Source organism: Trifolium pratense, linkage group LG3 (genome assembly GCF_020283565.1).
Source record: "Trifolium pratense cultivar HEN17-A07 linkage group LG3, ARS_RC_1.1, whole genome shotgun sequence".
Taxonomy (NCBI): domain Eukaryota; kingdom Viridiplantae; phylum Streptophyta; class Magnoliopsida; order Fabales; family Fabaceae; genus Trifolium; species Trifolium pratense.
In genome coordinates this window covers 49,607,370-49,627,458 of record NC_060061.1, presented here as the reverse complement: position 1 = coordinate 49,627,458, position 20,089 = coordinate 49,607,370, and the positions used below count along the sequence as shown (strand labels likewise).

Here is a 20,089-nt window from a genome sequence, read left to right as displayed (position 1 = left end):
CTCAAGAAAAGATTTAATTATTGAGAGAGTAAGAAACGTGCATTGCTTTAGTACTTTTGGTTGCAAGTTAGAAGTTTATCAAATTAGATTGATTAACTGAAGAATCTAAGGCATTAATAACATTTAGTTGTCCTTAAGGTCGGCATGAATGAAATGTACTTTCAATGGCAATGAAACACCCACCAGATTTTTTCAATGTAGAATATATTTAATACTTCCGAATTTTAAAGATTTTTGTCTTATTTATATTGATGACATATTAGCTTTTTCTAATAAAGATTTAGAAAACTACTGTATTTTAAAAAGGTAGAATTAGTGCTGACTAAGTGTTTTGAGTATGGAATAGTATTAAGTAATAAAAATGTCATTATATTTAAGATTAGAAATTGAAGGTAAAAAGGAGTTACCAATATATATATAATGACTTCAACACAAACTTAAAAAGGATTATATTTACTATAGTCATGGACTGAAGAAGATGAAGCACTTATTACTAAGCCAAAACATTTATATCAAGATCCTCTAGAATTATATCATCAGGACAAAAGAAAGAATTGTTATGTAAATAAAGTCCTCCCTAAAAGCTCTAGGCTGGTTTTTTTCTTTGTTCAACCAAAAAAGAGTAAACTAGCCTAAATTATTTGAGAAGAGGTCATTCGTGTACCTCAGTTAGCATGGACCCGGATTCCGTGCAGTTGTTTTTTTGGTGCAGTTAGATCATCTATAGCCGTCCGATCAAGATCAGACGATTATGATTTAAAAACTTATTTATTGACTGCATTTGTTTAAACCGTCTGATCGTGATCGGACAGCTATAAAACGACTAGATGGAAAAACGACTGCACCAGATCCAATTCCCAGTTAGCATCCAACAAGAATTACTCTAACATGTGCATGAATTTCATCCAAAATAAATCTAACATTTACACCAAGCTCAACAAATTCTCACACTAGATGTCTAATATGATACAAAAATACACTTTTAACATTAGGTGTTGTGCCCCCAAATGCAGTTCAACTCATGGTTGATAGGTTTCTAAACTAGAGCGGGATAAATGGCAATGAATCAGATAGGCGAGTCTATGATGCAACAATGGTAGTTTTTTCTGGTTAACCTTTTGGTTCTTAGAAAATGAACTTGAGTTGACCTTAATGTAACTCATCAACCTCTTGAACTCAACCACTTGACTCAACAACAACGACAACCGTGGAATGCATCAATGCAACAAGACAATTGCTTCAAAGATATAAAGATTTGGCGGTATCTTTGTTGACATTTATCAATTTCAATGTCATTCATAGTTGGTCTTCTTCCCATGTTTGTGTTCTAACTCTCACCCGTTCACCATTAAAGTGAATATACTTCCATTTAAGCCCATATCGTTTTATTACCAATTTCCGTTTCTCTTCTTGGCCTAGTTTTTTAAAAGCACTTGTCACTTTCCTGACTGTATCTTCATCAGGTTTTACTCGCAACTCCTCCATGTCGGCAAATACCTGAACATATAGCAACATGTCAAAGCATAGAAAAGCAAAATTGGAATTGCTGAATAAAATCAATGTTAAAGTGAAGTGTGGTGAGTGCATCTAGATTCCATGTAATCAGGGGATCATGCATTTGGCACAATCACCCAAGCCAGACCATCAAATCAAGATCGAACAACTCAATTTCAACTTTTTGAATCAGATATAAAATTCCAAGTCGGAACATGAGCCGTTAGATCTTTGATCGAACAGTCTACATTGCTTGACTGCGGATTTTCCAACTGTGGGGAGTCCAAATCCATAGTGAGATGAATTATGCTACCAAAGGCACCTCTACAATTCGTATAAAAATGAAGATACCTTACCTCCACAATCTTATCTGGCAGATTATGATGGTCATACAATGAAATCATCCTAGAAAAAAGTCGCTTTGAAACGGAGCGTGTGTGGGCATGTATAATCATATTCCATAGAGATTCTGCCTCATCTACTCTCTGTTCCATACCAAATGCCAGAAGAAGGGTGTCGTATGTTCCCATTGTTGCTCCTTGTCCTTTGCTCAACATCCACTTTGCTAACTGAAAGTATAAAGGATTTAATAAGTAATAAGATTCTAAAACTATTTTTACAAGTATTCCTCACATTTAACCATAAATTCATGAATTCATGAATTTCATACATATATGTATATGCTTAATCTATCAATTCTAAGATGTCTGTTAAATGTAGACCAAGTCAAACACATGCATATTTATATGACATGAACATGACCTCGATAGCATTCTCTTGAAGGATTAGGCACTGTTCATATTGATGGATGAAATATTATTATGAATGAGAAAGCAAGTTGATATGAGAAATATATAAAAATAATTTCAAGATTCATATCTATAATAAGTAATTCGAATGCAAACACGAGCTACAAAAGCTGAAAGAACATTTGGATGAGCTAAAGATCGTTCATCATTTATGAATTACCTCAAACTGTATATGATATAAATAAAGTATGATTGAGCAATTTCAGTGTCAGTTAGTACAGATTAATTTGCTAAGAGTTCTAGCAACTAACAATCATTCATTTCATGAGAATGCAGTTTTAAAGCCCCACAAAATATATCAGTCAAAAAATAAACTGAGCATAATTAGCTGGCAAATATTCTCTTGATATTAAGTCAATGAATGTGTTCAGCTTTAAAATACAAACAAGTTCTATAAAATAGTGGCAACCGTACTTGAATTACACGAACCCATTGACCCCTTTTCCTTAAGATATTTAAAGCCTTAGCCACTGCAATCAACGGGAACTCTGTTTCCCAAGCCGTCCATTTGTCTAGTGCTCCATAAACAGCCTCTTTCTCGTTAGGAAGTTCACAGATCTGCCATTAAAAGATTCCCAATGCATAACCCAAAATCAACACAATATAGCAAGATCGACAAATAATAATAATCAAGAAGCAAAATAATTCAACAGCGAACAATACATTTCTCTTGACAAGGTTGGATTGCACATATTGAACAGTTATGATTTTCTTGTATTCAAGTCCGGTAAACTTACCACCATAAATAAAGAAAACTAATTTACAAGATAGTACTTCCTCTTCTTTTCAGTTACAGCATTCAAGCATATATAGCAGCTCTCATATACTCAAAAGGAAATATCAGAAACCAACAATGCGACCAAAACTAAAATCCTGGCAGCTATTAGAATGCATCCTAAAATCCTGCAACCAAAATTAACTCTCTTAGGGGTGTATAAAATCCTCCCACCCCACTGGTCGCTCAATATCGCTTTAGTTTAGTGTCATTCATTCAAAGCAAGCCCACTTTCTGATTTAAGTTCAAACTACTTTAGGTTCATCCTACTAATTTAGTAGTAGGATGACCTAAAATCTCAGGCCAACAACCAAAAGTTGCTTGAAAGCGAATTTGGTCAATATGGAATCTACCTGGTACAATCCTCTGGGGGATACATATTACTTTTGTTAAAGTATTCTTAACATACACTAGTTTTATTCACTCCAAATCAGAAACAATTTCAATTTTTAATCATGTATTCATCTGCTGAGCTAAAATTAAACAGTGAGAAAAGGCTCTTCAAACAGATTGGGGGCAAGTTTAGACCTTTCACAAAATATCCACTAATGACAGAACCTATCCATTGATAGATGTTTTTAATTAACACAGTTTTCCTCATTCTGCTAGAAACCAACAATTAGTCCATATATAATCAATCATAAAGCTGTTCCCATCACTTTAGTAGTAATTATTCCATCGTTATCGACTTGGCCAAACCAGCTGGTCTCGCAAGTCCATCTTCCTCAACTACAAATTCCTCCATTTCAAGTCCAGAGTCTCCTCATCCATCCATTTCATTGTCTTTGTTCATGGAAATTTTTTCTACTCTGAATCTGCTCCTCTACCATCTATAACTCCTTCCAAAAAATCCATTCATTCAATGCAGACCACATCTAATTCTGGTATAGACGTATAGTCAAACCACTTATCCGACACTGTTATTTACTACTTCCAAACCTACCTCTATTAAGCCAGCTCTTAATCATTTGCCACTTTAATGCAGTTATGCAAGCTGAATTTGATGGTTTAATATCTAACAATGCATGGACTTTAGTAGCCTTTACCTTTGAAAAGATCTGCCATTGGTCGCAAGTGGGTTTAAGGTCAGAAAATGCATGCAGAATAAACAAGTACAAAGTCAGGCGGGTTGTAGAGGGTTTTAGTCAAATTCCAGGTTGGGATAATTTTAAGACTTCCTCCTCTTCTGTGAAACAGTTGCTGTTTGGATTTCACTCTCAATTTCTCTCGCCTTTCACTAGCCTATTCATCTCATCATTGACGATTGATGATGATCATGCTTTCTTGAATGGTTATATTAAAGAGGAGGTCTACAAGTCTCAACCACAAGACTTTTTAGCCATAAAATAACAGTTGATATGAATATCAAATAAAAGTCTTTTATGGCCTTGTACAGGCTCCACAGGCTTGGTATGAAAGACTCACCAAAACATTAATCATACTTTATTCCAGTTAATGTGATCCATCTCCAATCTTTCTTAAATGCACTCAATCATGATATAATTATGACTACCACATCTTTTTCCCTAGTTCAGAATTTAAACAGCTGGGATCTCCAAATTATTTTCTAGGCATTCAGATCGAACACTAAACAATGCTAACTAACTGTCTAAATACACAGGATCTCTTAATTATTTTTGTGGTATACAACGTCTTCATAATTTTCTCTCCTATCTCAGAATTGAATATACAAATTACAGAAAATATAACTTCCTAACTTTCTGGTAGGTAGCTTAGATAAATCAAACACCAGGAAAAACAAAACCCGAAAAATTAATCTGTAGGTGGACATACAGTTCTGACAAGAGTGAGTGCCTTTTGGCCAGACTGAGCTGAATCTCTTCTTTGCCACAAGTGGTGTTCTGTCTTACCCACTTTTTTCTTCCCTTTTCTGCATTCCACGTAAAACAGATTATTATTCACACAACCAAACACACCCATTCCAGATGAAGTACATAGCAAAATTACAAAAACAAAACAAATTAATAACCTACTTATCCTTCTCAACAGAACCACCAACATTCGGATTCAATTTCGACTTGACAAATGCGCAGGAGATACAACTTTTCTGTAATTAATTAATTAAAAACAGAATTTTATTACATTTTTTCAAAGCTAAAAATATGAAACGCAATTATACTATATTGTATTATTTTCTAAAGCAATTGTATGTTATATACTTTGGGAGAGACAGTTATTGCAGTTGTCAACAAAAAAGCTCTTGTGTTGTCCAGCTTAGTCTGAAATTTTAAAGAAAAGACAATGATGATATGAATTGTATTATATCAAATAATCGTTTTTTTTATCTAATGATGAAGAAAACATTACCAAACATGTCCTTGATAGAAGTACCGGGGAAACAATTGAACTGTCAACAGTTATAGGCATTGTGCTGTTCAAATTTGGAGACGGAGAGAAATACAGAAAAGTAAATACTATCTGATATCGTGGCCGGCAACACTCCGGCTGCGTTTTCCGGCCACGTTTTGGTTATCCGCAAGTCTGACTCCAACTTTTTATAGTTTATAAACTAAAAGACATGTTTTGGAACATTTCACTATGACCTTTTAGCTTATTTTCTAGGCGTTATTTCAGGTACCTTATAGTTTATATATATTTTTCATTATTTTTAACTAAATTCCACTTTTATCCTTTATAATTTATTTTACTTTAAAATAATATAATTATGTTTTAAACTAAAATAATTATGAGCAAACATAGTTAAGATTATCTCTTTAGTAAGTTCAGATTTTGATCTTATAATTTATAATTTCATATGATTAAAAAATATTTGTTTGGTAAACATTTTTTAAAATGAGCTTTTATAACTTATTTTTCAAAAGTTTATTCAAGTAGTTTATAGCTTTTTTTTCTTCTTCAATTTCCCTTATCATCTTATAAGCGCTTCGTTATAAGTTAAAAGTTAGCTTATAAGTTATTTGTTATAAGTTCATCCGCTATTTTTTTAACAAAAATCAATTTAAAGTAAAAATTGTTGCCTGTAGGATTCAAACCAAATTATCTCAATAATAAGTCGCATACGTTGTCACTGAGGCACATAAATCACAGTGTCTAAAATTAACAGTAATATATACCATAATAGTAATAGTAATAGTTAATAAAAATATGTATACTTTATACCTATTAAAAATGAAAATTTCACTATGGCCAAAGCCACAGTATGCCCCTATGTAGGTCCGCCCCCAAAGCATGGTAACATGGAACTTGGCATAATGTAGCGGAAACATCAAAACAATATTTTGATAGAGCAAGACACTTGATTAATGGGTGAAATTTGGCAAAAAACATAAACCTGCATCAGAATGGTGCACGTTTCGACAACAACAATAGTGTGAAACTCGATGGAAGAAGCTCCAAGCGAGGAGATATAAATGCAACGTTGATGTTTCGTTTTTGCAACAACGGAACCATTTTAGTTTTAGTATGTGCATTAAAGATGATAAGGGATATTTTGGGTTGGTCACCATAATAATGCGGTTTTCGTCTATTTATAACATGGACGACATTTGAGCTTTTAGACTTTGACACGCTATTAGGGTACATGAACTTAATTTAGAAGGAGTTGACTTTGCTTTGGATCCAAAAAAGGTAGTCAATTATTTTCACAAAGGAAGAAATGATGCTATCAAATTTGGTGATGTGTTATGAATGTAAGTGTGTGTTTAGTTTGTAAATTTTGAAAACTCTCATGTCGAGTTTAATAGGAAACAAACAAATAAAGGCATCCCATCCTCTTACGAAGATAACCACATCTATATTTTTATTGATGTATCAATGTGAGTTTAGTTGGTAGAATTGTTTTTCATTGTTCCTATGAACTTAACTCAATTGGCAAGGACATCTCATTTTATATGCAAGAGTCGGAGATCGAATCCCGAACACTCTCCTATTCATCTTAAAAACAAAATTCTAGCCACTAGCTGACTACTTAACAAAAAATAAAGTATTTCATTTTAACTCCAAAGATTTGGTTTTAATGGTAAAAACAACGTGTTTTGGATCTACGAGCTTATGAGTTCAAGCTATGTTAGTGTTCTTAGAGGAGGTAAATATAAATACGTTTGTAAGTGCTCTAACTCTAAGAGTTCTAAGATCTTCCTACTTTGAACCACGGGGCACCATCCCCATGCCCTAAATTTTAATCTAAAAAAATGTATTTCTTTCTTATATAAAATCAAGATAATTAAATGTATAGGTTTATTTAAATGGGGTGGGCCGCTCGCTTAACACCCCTAAAACTAACCATGAGTTAAGACATTCTCCCACCATATTCTTAGATCAACTAGATTAAGAACCAAAAATACATGTTTTTTATTTTTATTTTAAGTTTATCCTTAAAGAATTGTCGGGGGTTTGCGTAAACAAATTTGTAAGTGAAGTAAAAATTACTTTATAAACATCACATGTAAATCTACTTATGTGATTTATTTTATCATTGAATGTTGGATAAATTGTAATAATTAACAATTAAGAGATCAATATATTATATGAAACTAGAACACACTTACTTGGTAATCATAATCACAAACCATCGTTACCGGAAGCGCACCAATATCAAAAACATCGATATACTAGACAAGGTCTTCCTCTGCCTAATCACATGCTCCAGTCTTCGAGGTATTTGATGGGGAAGACAACAAATGAGCTTTCAGCTTATTACTAGCTTGACAACGTGATGACAAAGGGGACCTAGCCTATCTATTTATAAGATAACAACCCTAGTACCACCCATTATGGATTCTAGAGTTGGACCTACACTTTGTTTCTACACAAATCAAAATTAGTGTTCAAGCCCATTATTACTGATCACAATTATCGGGCTTAAGCATCATCAAATGGATCACAACAACATCAACCCTTTTTTATTAAAATCAAAAGCCACAATTGATTGCAGCCCACAAAATATTAGAAAATATTCTAACATTCTCCCACTTGGGCAAAATCAATTGTGTATATTTAATTTAAAGAAAACACTTTGAAAACGACTTTCGGGTTGATAACATATTTTAACGTGGCCACATTGATCCCAAGATGCAACATCTAATTAAGACTCCGTCCAACAAAAGTTAAATGATATCGAATCATAGCGGTAATTATATCATTATCGATACAACACCTTTCATGGTTACAAATACCACCAAACTCCGTCGACTAGTCATTTATGTAGAGTGTAGCGAGAAAATGATATGTTTGTGATCTCAACCATACTATCATTTTTTTCGTCAGTCCTCAATTTCTCTCAAATGCCTTAAAGCCAGAGAAATTCTATGGTCCATAAGATACCACAAGTCCAAGCTCCAAAACAATGTTGACTACCGCGGTATAATGATCTAATCAACATCGAGCTCCAATATTTTAGACATAATTTCTCTCAAATGCCTCAAAGCCAGAGAAATTACATGGTTCTTAAGATACCATAATGTCTCAGCTCCAAAATAGTATTGATCACCGGCTAAGTGATCCCGACAAAAACTGAGCTTAATTTATTTATTTATATTTACACATAATGCCTCAGCTCCAAAATAGTGTTGATCACCGGCATAGTGATCCTAACAACACTGAGCTATAATACTTATATAATGCCTCAGCTCCAAAATAGTGTTGACCACTGACATAGTGATCCCAACAACACTGAGATATAATATTTATTTATATTTGATTAAAATAATTTCAACATTATGAAGGAGTTAATATAAAATTTCAAACTCCCACTAATCAAGCATATCAAAAGAATATAAGTTATCTCCCACTAATCAAGTGGTATATTAAAACTCCCACTTATCGAAATGTTCCTTCACAATTTTTAAAGAAAACTCCAATACTTGCTTCCATTTCTTATAATTTTTAAGATGTTCAACATTTCAATGAAAACATAATTATGAGTGGAGAAATCCATTTTGTTAAGAAGTCTCACATCGGTTGTGAGATGACTTGAATATATCTTTATAAGTGAGAACAATCCTCACCTTACAAGTCGGTTTTGTAGGGTTGAGTTAGGTCCGACTCTCAATTCTAAGACTGTTATTAATTTCCTTCGTCGAAGAAGAACTTATGAGTTTTCAGCAAATAAAATTTGTTTTAGAATGTATGCATGCATGCTTAGTAGTTTAATTAATGTAAGATTTATTTGGACATTTTCAGGTTGATGCTTTGACAGACCACGGTGATGAAAGTGTACGGAAACAGGTAAAACAGATCCTAGTTTTTGGAATGAAATATATTGTCATATTGAGTTCTTATACTTTTCAGTTATATGAAATTGCAGTTGCAGAATGAGTTAGATGGCGCAGAGCAACGCAGAGGTGTTTTCGTGATTGCTGCAACAAATAGGTACCTTTGGTTCTTCGTCTATATTTTACCGTTACTTATTTTACTTGACATCTTGCTGTATTCACTCAGTTTTTCCTTTTCCAGGCCTGAGGTGATCGACAGTGCTCTCCTACGTCCTGGTAGATTTGGGAATCATATTTATATTCCTGTTCCAAGCCCAGACGGTGGTGCCTCGATATTGAAAGCTCTTGCAATGCATAAGGAAGCTCTTGCAAGGCGTATGGAAAATCGTGCAAGGTTTAAGCTTATGCCTATTAATGCCAGTGTGAATTTAAGCTCCATTGCAAGATCGAAAGCTTGTACTAATTTTAGTGGTGCTGATCTTGCTGCATTGGTTTGTCTCTGCTCTCTTTCTTTTTTTGTATTGTCTCTATTCTATTTTGAGGGGAATTTGCTGATTTTCATATCCATTAGATGGACAAAGCAATATTGGCTGCTCTTGAAGAGAAGCTGGCCACAACGGCAGAAAAAAGTGGTACATTGACAATCGAGGCAATGCATTTTAAGGTTGCGCTGAGCAAAGTCTTCCCCTTTGTGTCGAAAAAGGTATGATTCGTTCTTCTAAATTTCTTTCACACATGAAATCGAATATATACCTTTTTGTTGATACAATAGTTTCAGAAATTTATGTTGAAATTTTTTCTGATTTTTGGAGCAGAAAATTTTGAAGATCCTTAAAGCATGAGAATCACTGCAGCATGACAATGAGTTATTCATTTCAAATATTAGGGACTATTACCTTGTATAAAGTATTAAATCGAACCATTTATTTATTTTATTAAGTTATCTAATTGCAAATGATGATGGTTTTTAGTAGTATTTTATTTAAATGTATAATGATTTTATTTAGTTTTTGGAATTCATTTATTTTTTTTCCAATTTTATAATAAGATCAAAGAAATTAAAGAAAAAGATGATTTTGTTGCATTTTATGAAGCCTTATTGTCTAACGAATGAATTATGCTAGGGACACAAAGTGTAGCCAAAATGTTAGGAAACCATATATCTATAAGTTAGATAAGTTGAAAAACTACAAACATTTGAGTTTAAAAAAGGGGCTACAAGTACAACCAACCGTAGTGCCAAACCAGAAGTAGTATCATTTTGACCTTGTGAAGCCAACCTAATGAGACCTTGTGAAGCCAACCCAATGAATTTAAAACTGTTTGATGAAGATCAGGTTTAAATTTAAGATCATAATTTTAATGTTTTAACAATTCAAAACTGCTTCTAAATCTGATTTTAATTAGATGGCTCTGATGCACGGCTGCTCTAAAATCGATTGATATGTTATTGAGATATATCAAGTTTAACGGTATTCAATAAAAACTCATAAACCATTAATCTCAATCGGTTTCAATAACATATCAAACGATTTTAGATTTTTTTTAAAATTTAACATGGATGATCTATACGATATAAACATTCAATCCAGCGGTGGATTTTGTAAAGTTTGTATTCGTTAAAGCATTATTAAGCGGTGTACCATTACTCAAAAATTACACCGGTGTAATTTGATCTCTCCCCTTAAAATAAATATGTATTTGCTACCAAAATCTATGTCTCATTGTCCCGTGAGTTTGGCTTGGTTGGCACTTGGCAGGACATTGCATTATATATGCAGAGGCTGAGATTCAAATTCCGACCATTCCACTTATCCCAAGGGTCAATCAAGCTCTTGAAACTAGTTTAAATAAGTTATACAAATAAACAAGTTTTTATGTATTATTATAAATTTTTGAAGGTAATTTATGAAAAAATAGCTTATAAAAATACAATTTTTATCGTAAAAAATCAACGCAAAAGTTTATTTATTTGCATAAAATATTTTCATAAGCTCAAAAATAAGTCAAATACAAACAGACACTGACTCTGTTTTGTAAAAAATAGCGGATAACTGATAAGCTACCTGATTGAATTTGTAGTGCTTGGTAAAATTAGCGATGGAAAATGACATTAAAAAAATATGTTTAATTAATATTTAATTTTTAAAGTAAGATGATAGGGGTAAAATAGGAAGAAAAAATTATAAGCATAAACTCATAAACTACTTAAAATAGCATTTGAAAAATAAACTATAAACTAGTAAAATAAAATATAAGCTTTTTTTAAATAAAACTAACCAAAAATGTGACCAACCTTTTAGCTAGGATCTCCAACATGAACTTTTTGTTTCATATATATATATATATATATATAGAGAGAGAGAGATGGGGCAACCATTGTGCAGATAAATTAGCTAGCTTAGGTTTGTCTTTAGCTGAATTTACTTGGTGGAACCAAATCCCTCCTCAATTAAGAGGTGACTTTGGTAAGAATTGTCTTGGAATACCTTATTATAAATTTTGTTAAGTTTTCTTTTGTTGAGGGTTAGGTTTCATGCCCCCTCTTTTTTTTTTTTTTTGTATCTTATCTTTTTTTTATCAATATATTTTGAGGGCTTGCTTTGGAAGCAAGTTCCTATTTAAAAAAAAATAAAAAAATAATAAAATTTTTAACCGAGCTAAAAACTATAAGCTAACATATTTACCTTCCCAAACGGAGCCTAATAGAATATTACAAGCATAAGCAGGGTTTTTGTGTTTGTTTGGGGGAGAGAGAGTCGTCGTCGCGATGGGAAGAAGGTTCCAACAACAAACCCTTCTCCCTCGTATCGATTCATGCAAATCTAAATTCTCAACCGCCGATGAAATTGTCCATTATCTCCGTTCAACTTACCCCGATTACCACCGTGTCAAGTCTCAAACACTTCTTTACTATGTTAACATTGCTCTTCTTTCTTCTAACAACAACAACAACAAACCCGCCGCCAGAGAACAAATCGACCAGACTGCTTCTCAATTAACCAAACTCTCTCTTTCAGAAAACAACGGCGGTGGCGACGCCGGCGGTGGCAATGATGTTAAAAATGTTAAAAAAGTTGAGAATGTTGTTAAGAATGTTGTGAAGAGGCCGATGTTTAAGGATTTAGGTGGGAATGGAATGGAGAAGATAAAGAATGAATTGGAAGCACCTCTTATGTTAGTGTGTCAACCTAAGTTGTGTAGAGAGTTTGGATTGAAACCAATTACTGGAATTTTGTTACATGGTCCACCTGGTTGTGGAAAAACTAGACTTGCTCATGCTATTGCTAATGAAGCTGAACTTCCTTTTTATCCTATTTCTGCTACTCAAGTTGTTACTGGTGTTGCTGGTAACTAACTAACTTTTATTCTTTTTCTTTTTTAGTAGTATTATTACTCTATTGGAAACGACATGAACACCGACACATTAACACCGATAATAATTTGAGAAAATGATATAATTTAATGTAATGATATGTGTTTGTGGCGTTTAGACATGCCTAATTTGAGGAGTGTCTGTATGTATGACTTGTAAGGCTGCTCATTTTGGAGGTGGATTTGGATACACATGCCGTCGCCAAAATGTTGCATTGACGCACTCATGACCGTTGGATTAAGATTAGACGGTGTAGATTTCAAGCAAAGATTTTTTATTTGCCTTAAAAACTAAAATCCCACCTTGAAAATTGCACTGTTCAATTTAGATTCAACGGTCACTGACGTGGTGACTGTGTGAATGTGTTATATGAGAGATAGAGAGAGGTAGAGGGCATTTCCCTCCTATATGAGAGAGATAGAGAGAGAGAAAGGTAGATCCAACTGTCACTGACGTGGAGGATTAGATGCTCTTTATTTATAGAGTGATTTTGTTTTGTGTATTTTAACATTTTTATTAAAACATTAAATTGTATGCAAACCTTGTATACATATGTACCTGTGTTGTTAATAGCGCGGCTTTGCAAATCGTAAACAACCATTGCTGTTATGCTTTTTGCTTGCTATCTGTGTTCAAATGTTGCAGTGTTAGCCACAAATGGCAGCTGAATAGCCCTTTTGTAGCTGTGGTTTCATTAGGAAGGAGACTTTCAGGCCACAATCTGCTGTTTAGTCGGCCATTCCGATATTTGAGATTAACAACGTAAATATGTATGGTTGTGAACACCAATATTGTTGTTCATATAACATTTCTATTTTACTATTTTTACTGTAACTGACTAGATTACTTGCACTTCAAGATTGCCTAGGGAAATAAAAATGTGAAATTGTGCCACATGTTAGTGGAGGAAGAATTTTCTACTTTCTAATAAATTATAAACAAATGGATGCCCAACAGACCTTTAAGTGGACTGAAAAATTGTTAAAGCACTTCTGCTTCCCCATAGAGTGATCGAATGAAGGTATCACTTTGCTAACAGCTTGTGGAGCAATTAATGTAAATGGTAGTTGTCACTTGTCAGCTTAAGTTACTTCCTCACATAATCCGTAGTGCCTTTTTTTTTGCTAATAAAAAAAAATTGCCAAAACAAAAGTTAACGTGAATGGCACCAACCGGGGTTTGCAAACAATTTTCCAATCAATTTGGAACCCATTCATAGAATCCTCATAGCTGTACAAGATTCTTTTCATATTTCTATTTCTATAAATACAAAATTGTCTAGAAATTTATCTGACCCGGCCCCTTAATACATTTTTTCGAGAATAAAGTTTCAAATTATTTCGACAATCGCTAGCCACTGCAGAATATCTGTGCATTTGTTATTGCAAATTAGTACCTGTCATTGCTTCAACAACTACTATTAAATGATTCATATATGTTTATTTTCTTGAATGTTTGTTTCTTTCTTAACTAGGCGAATCTGAAAATAATATTAGAGAGCTTTTCTCTAAAGCCAAAAAGACTGCTCCATCAATTATCTTTATTGATGAGATTGATGCAATTGCTAAGAGAGGAGAGAATTCACAGCGACAGATGGAGACACGAATTGTGACGCAGTTATTAACTTGCATGGATGAAGCTTGTAGTAGTTCAGGCAGTTCTGATGAACCTACTGGTTATGTTCTTGTAATTGGAGCCACAAATAGGCTTGATGCTATTGACTCTGCTTTGAGAAGGCCTGGTCGCTTTGCTCTTGAGATTGATGTTGGCATTCCTGATGAATCTGCCAGGGAGGCGATACTTTTCTTGCATACTCGAAATTGCAGTGACAAGCTTGACAGTTCGGTTGATCTGCAAAAAATAGCAAGGTCTACTCCGGGATTTGTTGGTGCTGATTTGGAAGCTCTAGTCGGCAAAGCTGGCGAACGGGCATTGGACCGGATAATTGATGAAAGGAAACACGAATTATCTAAAGATCTCATGAGTGAAACTAATGCCGGCAGGTGGAAGAAACCTTGGTTGCCTCAAGAAATAAACAGATTTACAATCAAAATGACTGATTTCGAGGTGCTCTAGATTTTCATTGGACATTTTTACTTGCATAAAAATCATCATATTTATTTATCTAAGATATTTATACAGGAAGCAGTCAAAATGGCACAACCTTCATTAACAAGAGAAGGATTCTCTCCCGTTCCTGATGTTAAATGGGAAGACGTTGGTGCACTTGATCATGTAAGAGAGGAGTTTGATCAACACATTGTAAAGCGCATAAAAAACCCCGACGTTTATGAGGTGACTTTTAATACTACACCGTTTTATGCAATTTCTGTTAATTGATAATTGATGCCAATTCATGTATTAGCAGTTTAGAAAACAAATAAAATATCATATATTCAAGCTGGATTTTATACCTTTCTATCCTCTCCATTATATATACCCAAATCATTCAATTGAGATTTTCTGTGTTAATTAAAAATAGTGATATGTAGATGTAAATAAGGTGTTGAATGAATTTTGGGGTGTGTATGTTTTGGATTCCAAACCAAAGGAATGAGCCTAGACCACCAAAGTGGAAGTTACAATTTAAGACAACTGATCAGTGCTATTGGTCTTATTTATTTCAGGGACTTGGATTGGATCGCGATACGGGATTTTTGCTTTACGGGCCTCCAGGTTGTGGTAAAACACTGATAGCCAAAGCTGTTGCCAATGAGGCGGGAGCTAATTTCATTTATATTAAGGCCCGTCTAAATATTCCTTCCATTTCTCATTAGTTTTGGCTTATAGAAGGTTGCTTTGTCTCAAATGATGAATTAATTTTGAATAATTGATTTCTTTGGTTTTTTAGGGTCCTGAGCTTCTAAATAAATTTGTTGGAGAAAGCGAGCGTGAAGTCCGGAAATTATTTTATCGTGCAAGGGCATGTGCACCATGTATACTTTTTTTTGACGAGGTTTGCAGTTCTCTCTTAAAAAAAAGCAAGCAAAAATTCCTTTATAAAATTTCATATCTCTGAAGGAACTATCATATATTACCATTGCAATCTGTCGTAGTTCTGTTTCATATCGTTTGTTAAGTAAACCTTCCTACCCCTCTCATGCATGTTCTGTGATCATTGTGCTTATTTGTAAAAATTGGTTTTCGCTTGCTCGGTAAGGATATACAAGGCCTTTGTGGTTAGCTGTTATTAATTTCCTTTGCCGATGAAGAGCTTATATGAATTCTCGGCAAAATTTGTTGTAGAATGTATGTCATTATGCTTAGTAGTTTAAAATAATGTAAGATTTATTTTTGACATTTTCAGGTGGATGCTATGACAACAACAGAACATGGAAATGAAGGTGGACGGGTTATTGACGGAATACGGAAACAGGTAAAATGGTTCGTAGTTTTTGGAATGAAATATATTTTCATATTGACTTCTTAGTTCTTACACTTTTCAGTTGTATGAAATTGCAGTTGCAGATTGAATTAGATGGCGCAGAGCAACGCAAAGGTGTTTTCGTGATTGGTGCAACAAATAGGTACCTTTGGTTCTTCATCTCTATTTTACGATTATTTATTTTACTTCACATCTTGCTGTGTTCACTCAGTTTTTCGTTTTCTAGGCCTGAGGTGATCGACAGTGCTCTCCTACGTCCGGGTAGATTTGGCAATCATATTTATATTCCTGTTCCAAGCACAGACGGCCGTGTCTCGATATTGAAAGCTCTTGCAATGCATAAGGAAGCTCTTGCAAGGCGTATGGAAAATCGTGCAAGGTTTAAGCTTATGCGTATTGATGCCAGTGTGGATTTGAGCTCCATTGCAAGATTGAAAGCTTGTGAAAACTTTAGTGGTGCCGATCTTGCTGCATTGGTTTGTCTCTACTCTCTTTCGTTTTTATGTTTTTGTATTGTCTCTTCTATTTTGAGGTTGAGCCCTGGCGCAACTGTAAGGTTTGCCTTGTGACCTACAGGTTAAGGTTCAAATTTTTTAAGTAGACTCTACTTATTCTATTTTGATGTTGGATGATTAATTCTTTACCTATAGTAAATTTTATGTGTGTATATAAATTGTTTGCTTATAAGTGGGATACGAAGATTTACAGATTTTCTTTTCCATTAGATGGACAAAGCAATATTGGCTGCTCTCGAAGAGAAGCTGACCACAACAGAGAAAAAAAGTGATACATTGACTGTCGAGTCAAGGCATTTTGAGGTTGCGCTAAGCAAAGTCTCTCCCTCTGTGTCAGAAAAGGTATGATTGAATCTTCTAAATTTCTTTCACGAATGAAATCTAATACCTTTTTGTAGATACATTGTTTTAGAAATATTAGATTGAAATTTTTTCCGATTTTTGGAGCAGCAAATGGAATACTATGAGGATATTTCGAAGCTCCTTAAAGCCGCATGAGTAGCGCAGCAGCATGTCAATGATTTCTTTTGTTCTTTTACATTAGGTTATTTTAATCCATTGAGGAATAGGTAAGGAAACCATTGCTATTAGACTGAAGCATGATTTGTATCTGCTTATTTATAAGAAAGTGCAATATAAGGATACAATTTTTCAGACCTTGATCTTCCATTGCATTGCTTGTAGATCAGAAGCTAGAAGTGAGATGTTGCAATAAGCGAGATAAATAGAAAATAGTGATTGCAACATATAGTATGATAAATAAGGTTTTACGAAAGTGTAAAGACAAAAATTACATTTCAATATTTTTTCTTATATTATAATGAAGTAAAAATCACTATGAAATCCATCAAATGATTTTATCTTTTTTACAATGTCGGTATTATATAATGTCAATCTTATCTTTCAAGTAGAAATCGATAGACTCGTGCAAACACACAAGTATTTTGCTAGTAATATTATAATTACTATTTTACTGAGATTCTTGTGGAATTTGTCGCAGTAAAGAATTCCGTAGGAAAATCCTCAAGTACGTGAACTGCCTATGTTCCTGTGATTTTGCTTAATTTTTATAATAGTACTATTGAATTTAAAATTAAAATAAAAATAAAACTAATACTTGCTTAAAACTAATATAATAAAATTAAAATTAAAAATCACTCTACAACTCATTGAACATATAAATAACACAACATAGTTTCACACCATTGCGACAAAACCCTAAAATCACTCTCTGGGGCGACAAAATCACACCATCACCATGACCACTAGCACAGCCGTTTCCTGAGCTTTCTTTGTTGAGCCTGAGCTTTCTCCATTGCGAGCCTAAGCTTTCTCCGTGCAACAACCCTATCGTGTACTCTTCAAACCTCCATTTCAATTTCTTTCATTCATGTTGTGATTCTCCCTTCATTCGCGTCACTTCTCTCTGGATTCTGTAAGGATTTTACTCTTCTTAGATCTATGCTTCAATTATTTACTTTAATTCCTTAATCATATCTCAGATTAAGATTATGTAGTATTTTATTGAAACCACATTGATTACCGAATAGTCAAAAAGAGATCATCTAGATTCTGTGTTGAATAAATCTTCTTCCATCATGTTCTTTCCTCAATGAATCACTCACTCTCTCATTACGTTCTCTTCAAAAGCAGATCTAAATTCTTCTCCGATTTCGAAGCTATTCCGTTCGTGGATCTCGATTACGGTGCTATCAAACATAAAAAAGATGGCATAGTTCCTGTTCGTTTCTGCTTACAAGAACAACACATACAGAGTTAGAGACACCGTCACCGTCGCAGATCAGTAATAGTGTAAGAGATCTCAGATCTGAGCTTTTGAGCCTAAGTGTTGTTATACTTAATAATCATAACACAATTGCTTGTTTCTTGTTGAGATTGATTAGGTTTTGTCGTCGACGATGAAAGTTGTATTTGTTCTGGATGGAAACCTCATGTCGGAGATACCGAACTGTGGTTATGGCAAGGCGGTGATGATGGATCAAGAAGCTAGGGTGTTGAGGTATAAGGAGAAGAGAAAGAATCGAAGGTTCGAGAAGACGATTCATGGATCGTTATTCTTCCAATTTCTCCATTCTCATTCCAACGAGGATCCACCTAGCACTATCACGTTGGTTCTGGCAGGATCTTCCTCGTTGCTATTCACAGGTATTGTTAAAAAATTGTGAGAGTTTCTTAGCCAATTTGTTTTCGAGTTCTAGGGTTCCCCTACAATGGACCAAATCAAATCCACCAGAAATTTATCATTTTGGATTTGATACTCGTTGTTCATTGATCTGTTCTTTGATTTCATTGTTTGGATTTGCTCGATTCTAAACAATTTTTATTTAACTATCCGATAAAAGCAACAACATAGTACATTGGGATGAAGATCATAAATTAAAAACATAAATTTCACACATACAAACGAGACTAAGGATCGGATAAATTAACTACTTCGTCATCCACAGATTCAACCATGCAAGTCGCGATTTCATCATAGGTAATCAGAAGGATCAAGCTTGAACATATAACTTGAATGAATCTCACCAACGCCGCGTCTAGTTCGATCGGTCCCTTCATATTGTACTGAGAGCAAATAGAGAACATGGTTCTCACATCGTCATCGTTTTGAAGTTTCATTTTGGTGAACAAGACGTTTCCGTCTGAGACTCTGAGCAGACCGACCGACGGTGATACTCAACATCAGTCACCCTTCTTGCATCGTAGCAGTTAAGACGACTGTTTAGTTGGCTCAGCCGGTGCTTTAGATCGGCCAATGTAACATCGACGTGGATCCTAAAAAGATCCGATTTTGCGTTATTGTAGTAAATTGTAGTTGGGTGGGTGTTTTTTTTACTGCAAAATTCTCCATTGTTCTGAGTTGTGAATGAATGAGAAATGAAACAAAACACCCATGTTTATACAGGTTTTGTTGCATTTTCGAACACACAATTCATCTGATGGTGTTTTGGACCACAAATTCATGTAATAGTTTAGTTCGCTACTTATGTAGCAGATTCCTGCACTGGTTTAGTTCGCTACTTAAGTAGCGAACTTGGACGGTGGTCAATTTTATTGTTCTTTGGTAACAATCAATGGTCAAGAATTGGCCACCAATAGCGGTTTTTACTTTGCTTCAACCAATCAAATGCAACCAAAAAATCTATAAATTAAAAATATTTTTTCCCCTCATTCTCATTCTCCCATTTCTTTTCTCATTTATCTTAGTTTAGTGTTTTTTGTATTTCAGACATAAATGGCCTCATAGTTTGTCACTGGTTAGTCATCACGATCTCATCTGTGTTCTTTGATGACAGCGATTCAGATTGTTATGCTAATTGGCGGGAGACTTTTTGGGGCATATTGGAATCGTTATGACTAACTAAGAGACATTGGTATAAATTGGTATAATGTGAATTACATTTACTAGCAAGCAAGAGAACAAGGCGTAGGATAGTTCACGAGAAGCTAGTCAGTAGGAATAGCGGCTTTTCCGCTGCTAGGTTCACTTTTTCCCAAAGACATTAGTGTTTGCTTTGCC

At 34.3% G+C, this 20,089-nt stretch overlaps 3 protein-coding genes and 1 long non-coding RNA gene across 6 annotated transcripts; 3 read left to right on the top strand and 1 right to left on the bottom strand.

Moving 5' to 3' along the window:
• Positions 1-878: 878 nt before the first annotated feature.
• On the bottom strand, positions 879-5,659 carry LOC123917485 (pentatricopeptide repeat-containing protein At4g18975, chloroplastic). 2 transcript variants are annotated; one of them, XM_045969223.1, is made up of 7 exons: positions 5,407-5,659; positions 5,259-5,318; positions 5,073-5,146; positions 4,873-4,969; positions 2,718-2,861; positions 1,851-2,063; positions 879-1,497 (listed from the first exon to the last, which is right to left on the bottom strand). In XM_045969223.1, the coding sequence occupies exons 1-7, from the start codon at positions 5,464-5,466 to the stop codon at positions 1,297-1,299; spliced, it is 849 nt and encodes a 282-aa protein (XP_045825179.1). In that variant the 5' UTR covers positions 5,467-5,659; the 3' UTR covers positions 879-1,296. The 2 variants fall into 2 exon arrangements, with proteins under 2 accessions (XP_045825179.1, XP_045825180.1); XM_045969224.1 differs by lacking the exon at positions 5,259-5,318 and having other exon boundaries at positions 5,407-5,658.
• A 583-nt stretch (positions 5,660-6,242) lies between these two features.
• On the top strand, positions 6,243-10,114 carry LOC123915309 (cell division control protein 48 homolog C-like). The gene is made up of 6 exons (XM_045966445.1): positions 6,243-6,257; positions 9,241-9,285; positions 9,365-9,429; positions 9,514-9,763; positions 9,844-9,975; positions 10,088-10,114. The coding sequence occupies exons 1-6, from the start codon at positions 6,243-6,245 to the stop codon at positions 10,112-10,114; spliced, it is 534 nt and encodes a 177-aa protein (XP_045822401.1).
• A 1,547-nt stretch (positions 10,115-11,661) lies between these two features.
• Positions 11,662-17,400, top strand: LOC123917483 (cell division control protein 48 homolog C-like). Of its 2 annotated transcripts, XM_045969222.1 has the most exons (10): positions 11,662-12,622; positions 14,123-14,715; positions 14,791-14,943; positions 15,276-15,392; positions 15,500-15,604; positions 15,956-16,024; positions 16,111-16,175; positions 16,260-16,509; positions 16,759-16,890; positions 16,999-17,400. In XM_045969222.1, exons 1-10 carry the CDS (start codon positions 12,043-12,045, stop codon positions 17,044-17,046), a joined length of 2,112 nt encoding a protein of 703 aa, XP_045825178.1. In that variant the 5' UTR covers positions 11,662-12,042; the 3' UTR covers positions 17,047-17,400. The 2 variants fall into 2 exon arrangements, with proteins under 2 accessions (XP_045825178.1, XP_045825177.1); XM_045969221.1 differs by having other exon boundaries at positions 11,966-12,622; positions 16,111-16,509.
• A 341-nt stretch (positions 17,401-17,741) lies between these two features.
• Positions 17,742-19,691, top strand: LOC123917484. Its single transcript, XR_006812473.1, has 4 exons — positions 17,742-17,983; positions 18,202-18,360; positions 18,453-18,714; positions 19,017-19,691. It is a non-coding gene; the product is annotated as an uncharacterized LOC123917484 (long non-coding RNA).
• The last annotated feature ends 398 nt before the right edge of the window (positions 19,692-20,089 follow it).

Bases quoted from the DNA above. Each gene is read 5' to 3' on its own strand.
- LOC123917485 (XM_045969223.1), bottom strand. From the start codon at position 5,466: ATGCCTATAACTGTTGACAGTTCAATTGTTTCCCCGGTACTTCTATCA. The intron at 5,147-5,258 runs GTATATAACATA...AATTAATTACAG, and splicing joins CAATAACTGTCTCTCCCAAA to AAAAGTTGTATCTCCTGCGC. The intron at 4,970-5,072 runs GTAGGTTATTAA...CGTGGAATGCAG, and splicing joins GGTTCTGTTGAGAAGGATAA to AAAAGGGAAGAAAAAAGTGG.
- LOC123915309 (XM_045966445.1), top strand. The intron at 9,286-9,364 runs GTAAAACAGATC...ATGAAATTGCAG, and splicing joins ATGAAAGTGTACGGAAACAG to TTGCAGAATGAGTTAGATGG. The intron at 9,976-10,087 runs GTATGATTCGTT...TTTTTGGAGCAG, and splicing joins TCCCCTTTGTGTCGAAAAAG to AAAATTTTGAAGATCCTTAA.
- LOC123917483 (XM_045969221.1), top strand. From the start codon at position 12,043: ATGGGAAGAAGGTTCCAACAACAAACCCTTCTCCCTCGTATCGATTCA. The intron at 12,623-14,122 runs GTAACTAACTAA...TTTCTTAACTAG, and splicing joins AGTTGTTACTGGTGTTGCTG to GCGAATCTGAAAATAATATT. The intron at 14,944-15,275 runs GTGACTTTTAAT...TATTTATTTCAG, and splicing joins AAAACCCCGACGTTTATGAG to GGACTTGGATTGGATCGCGA.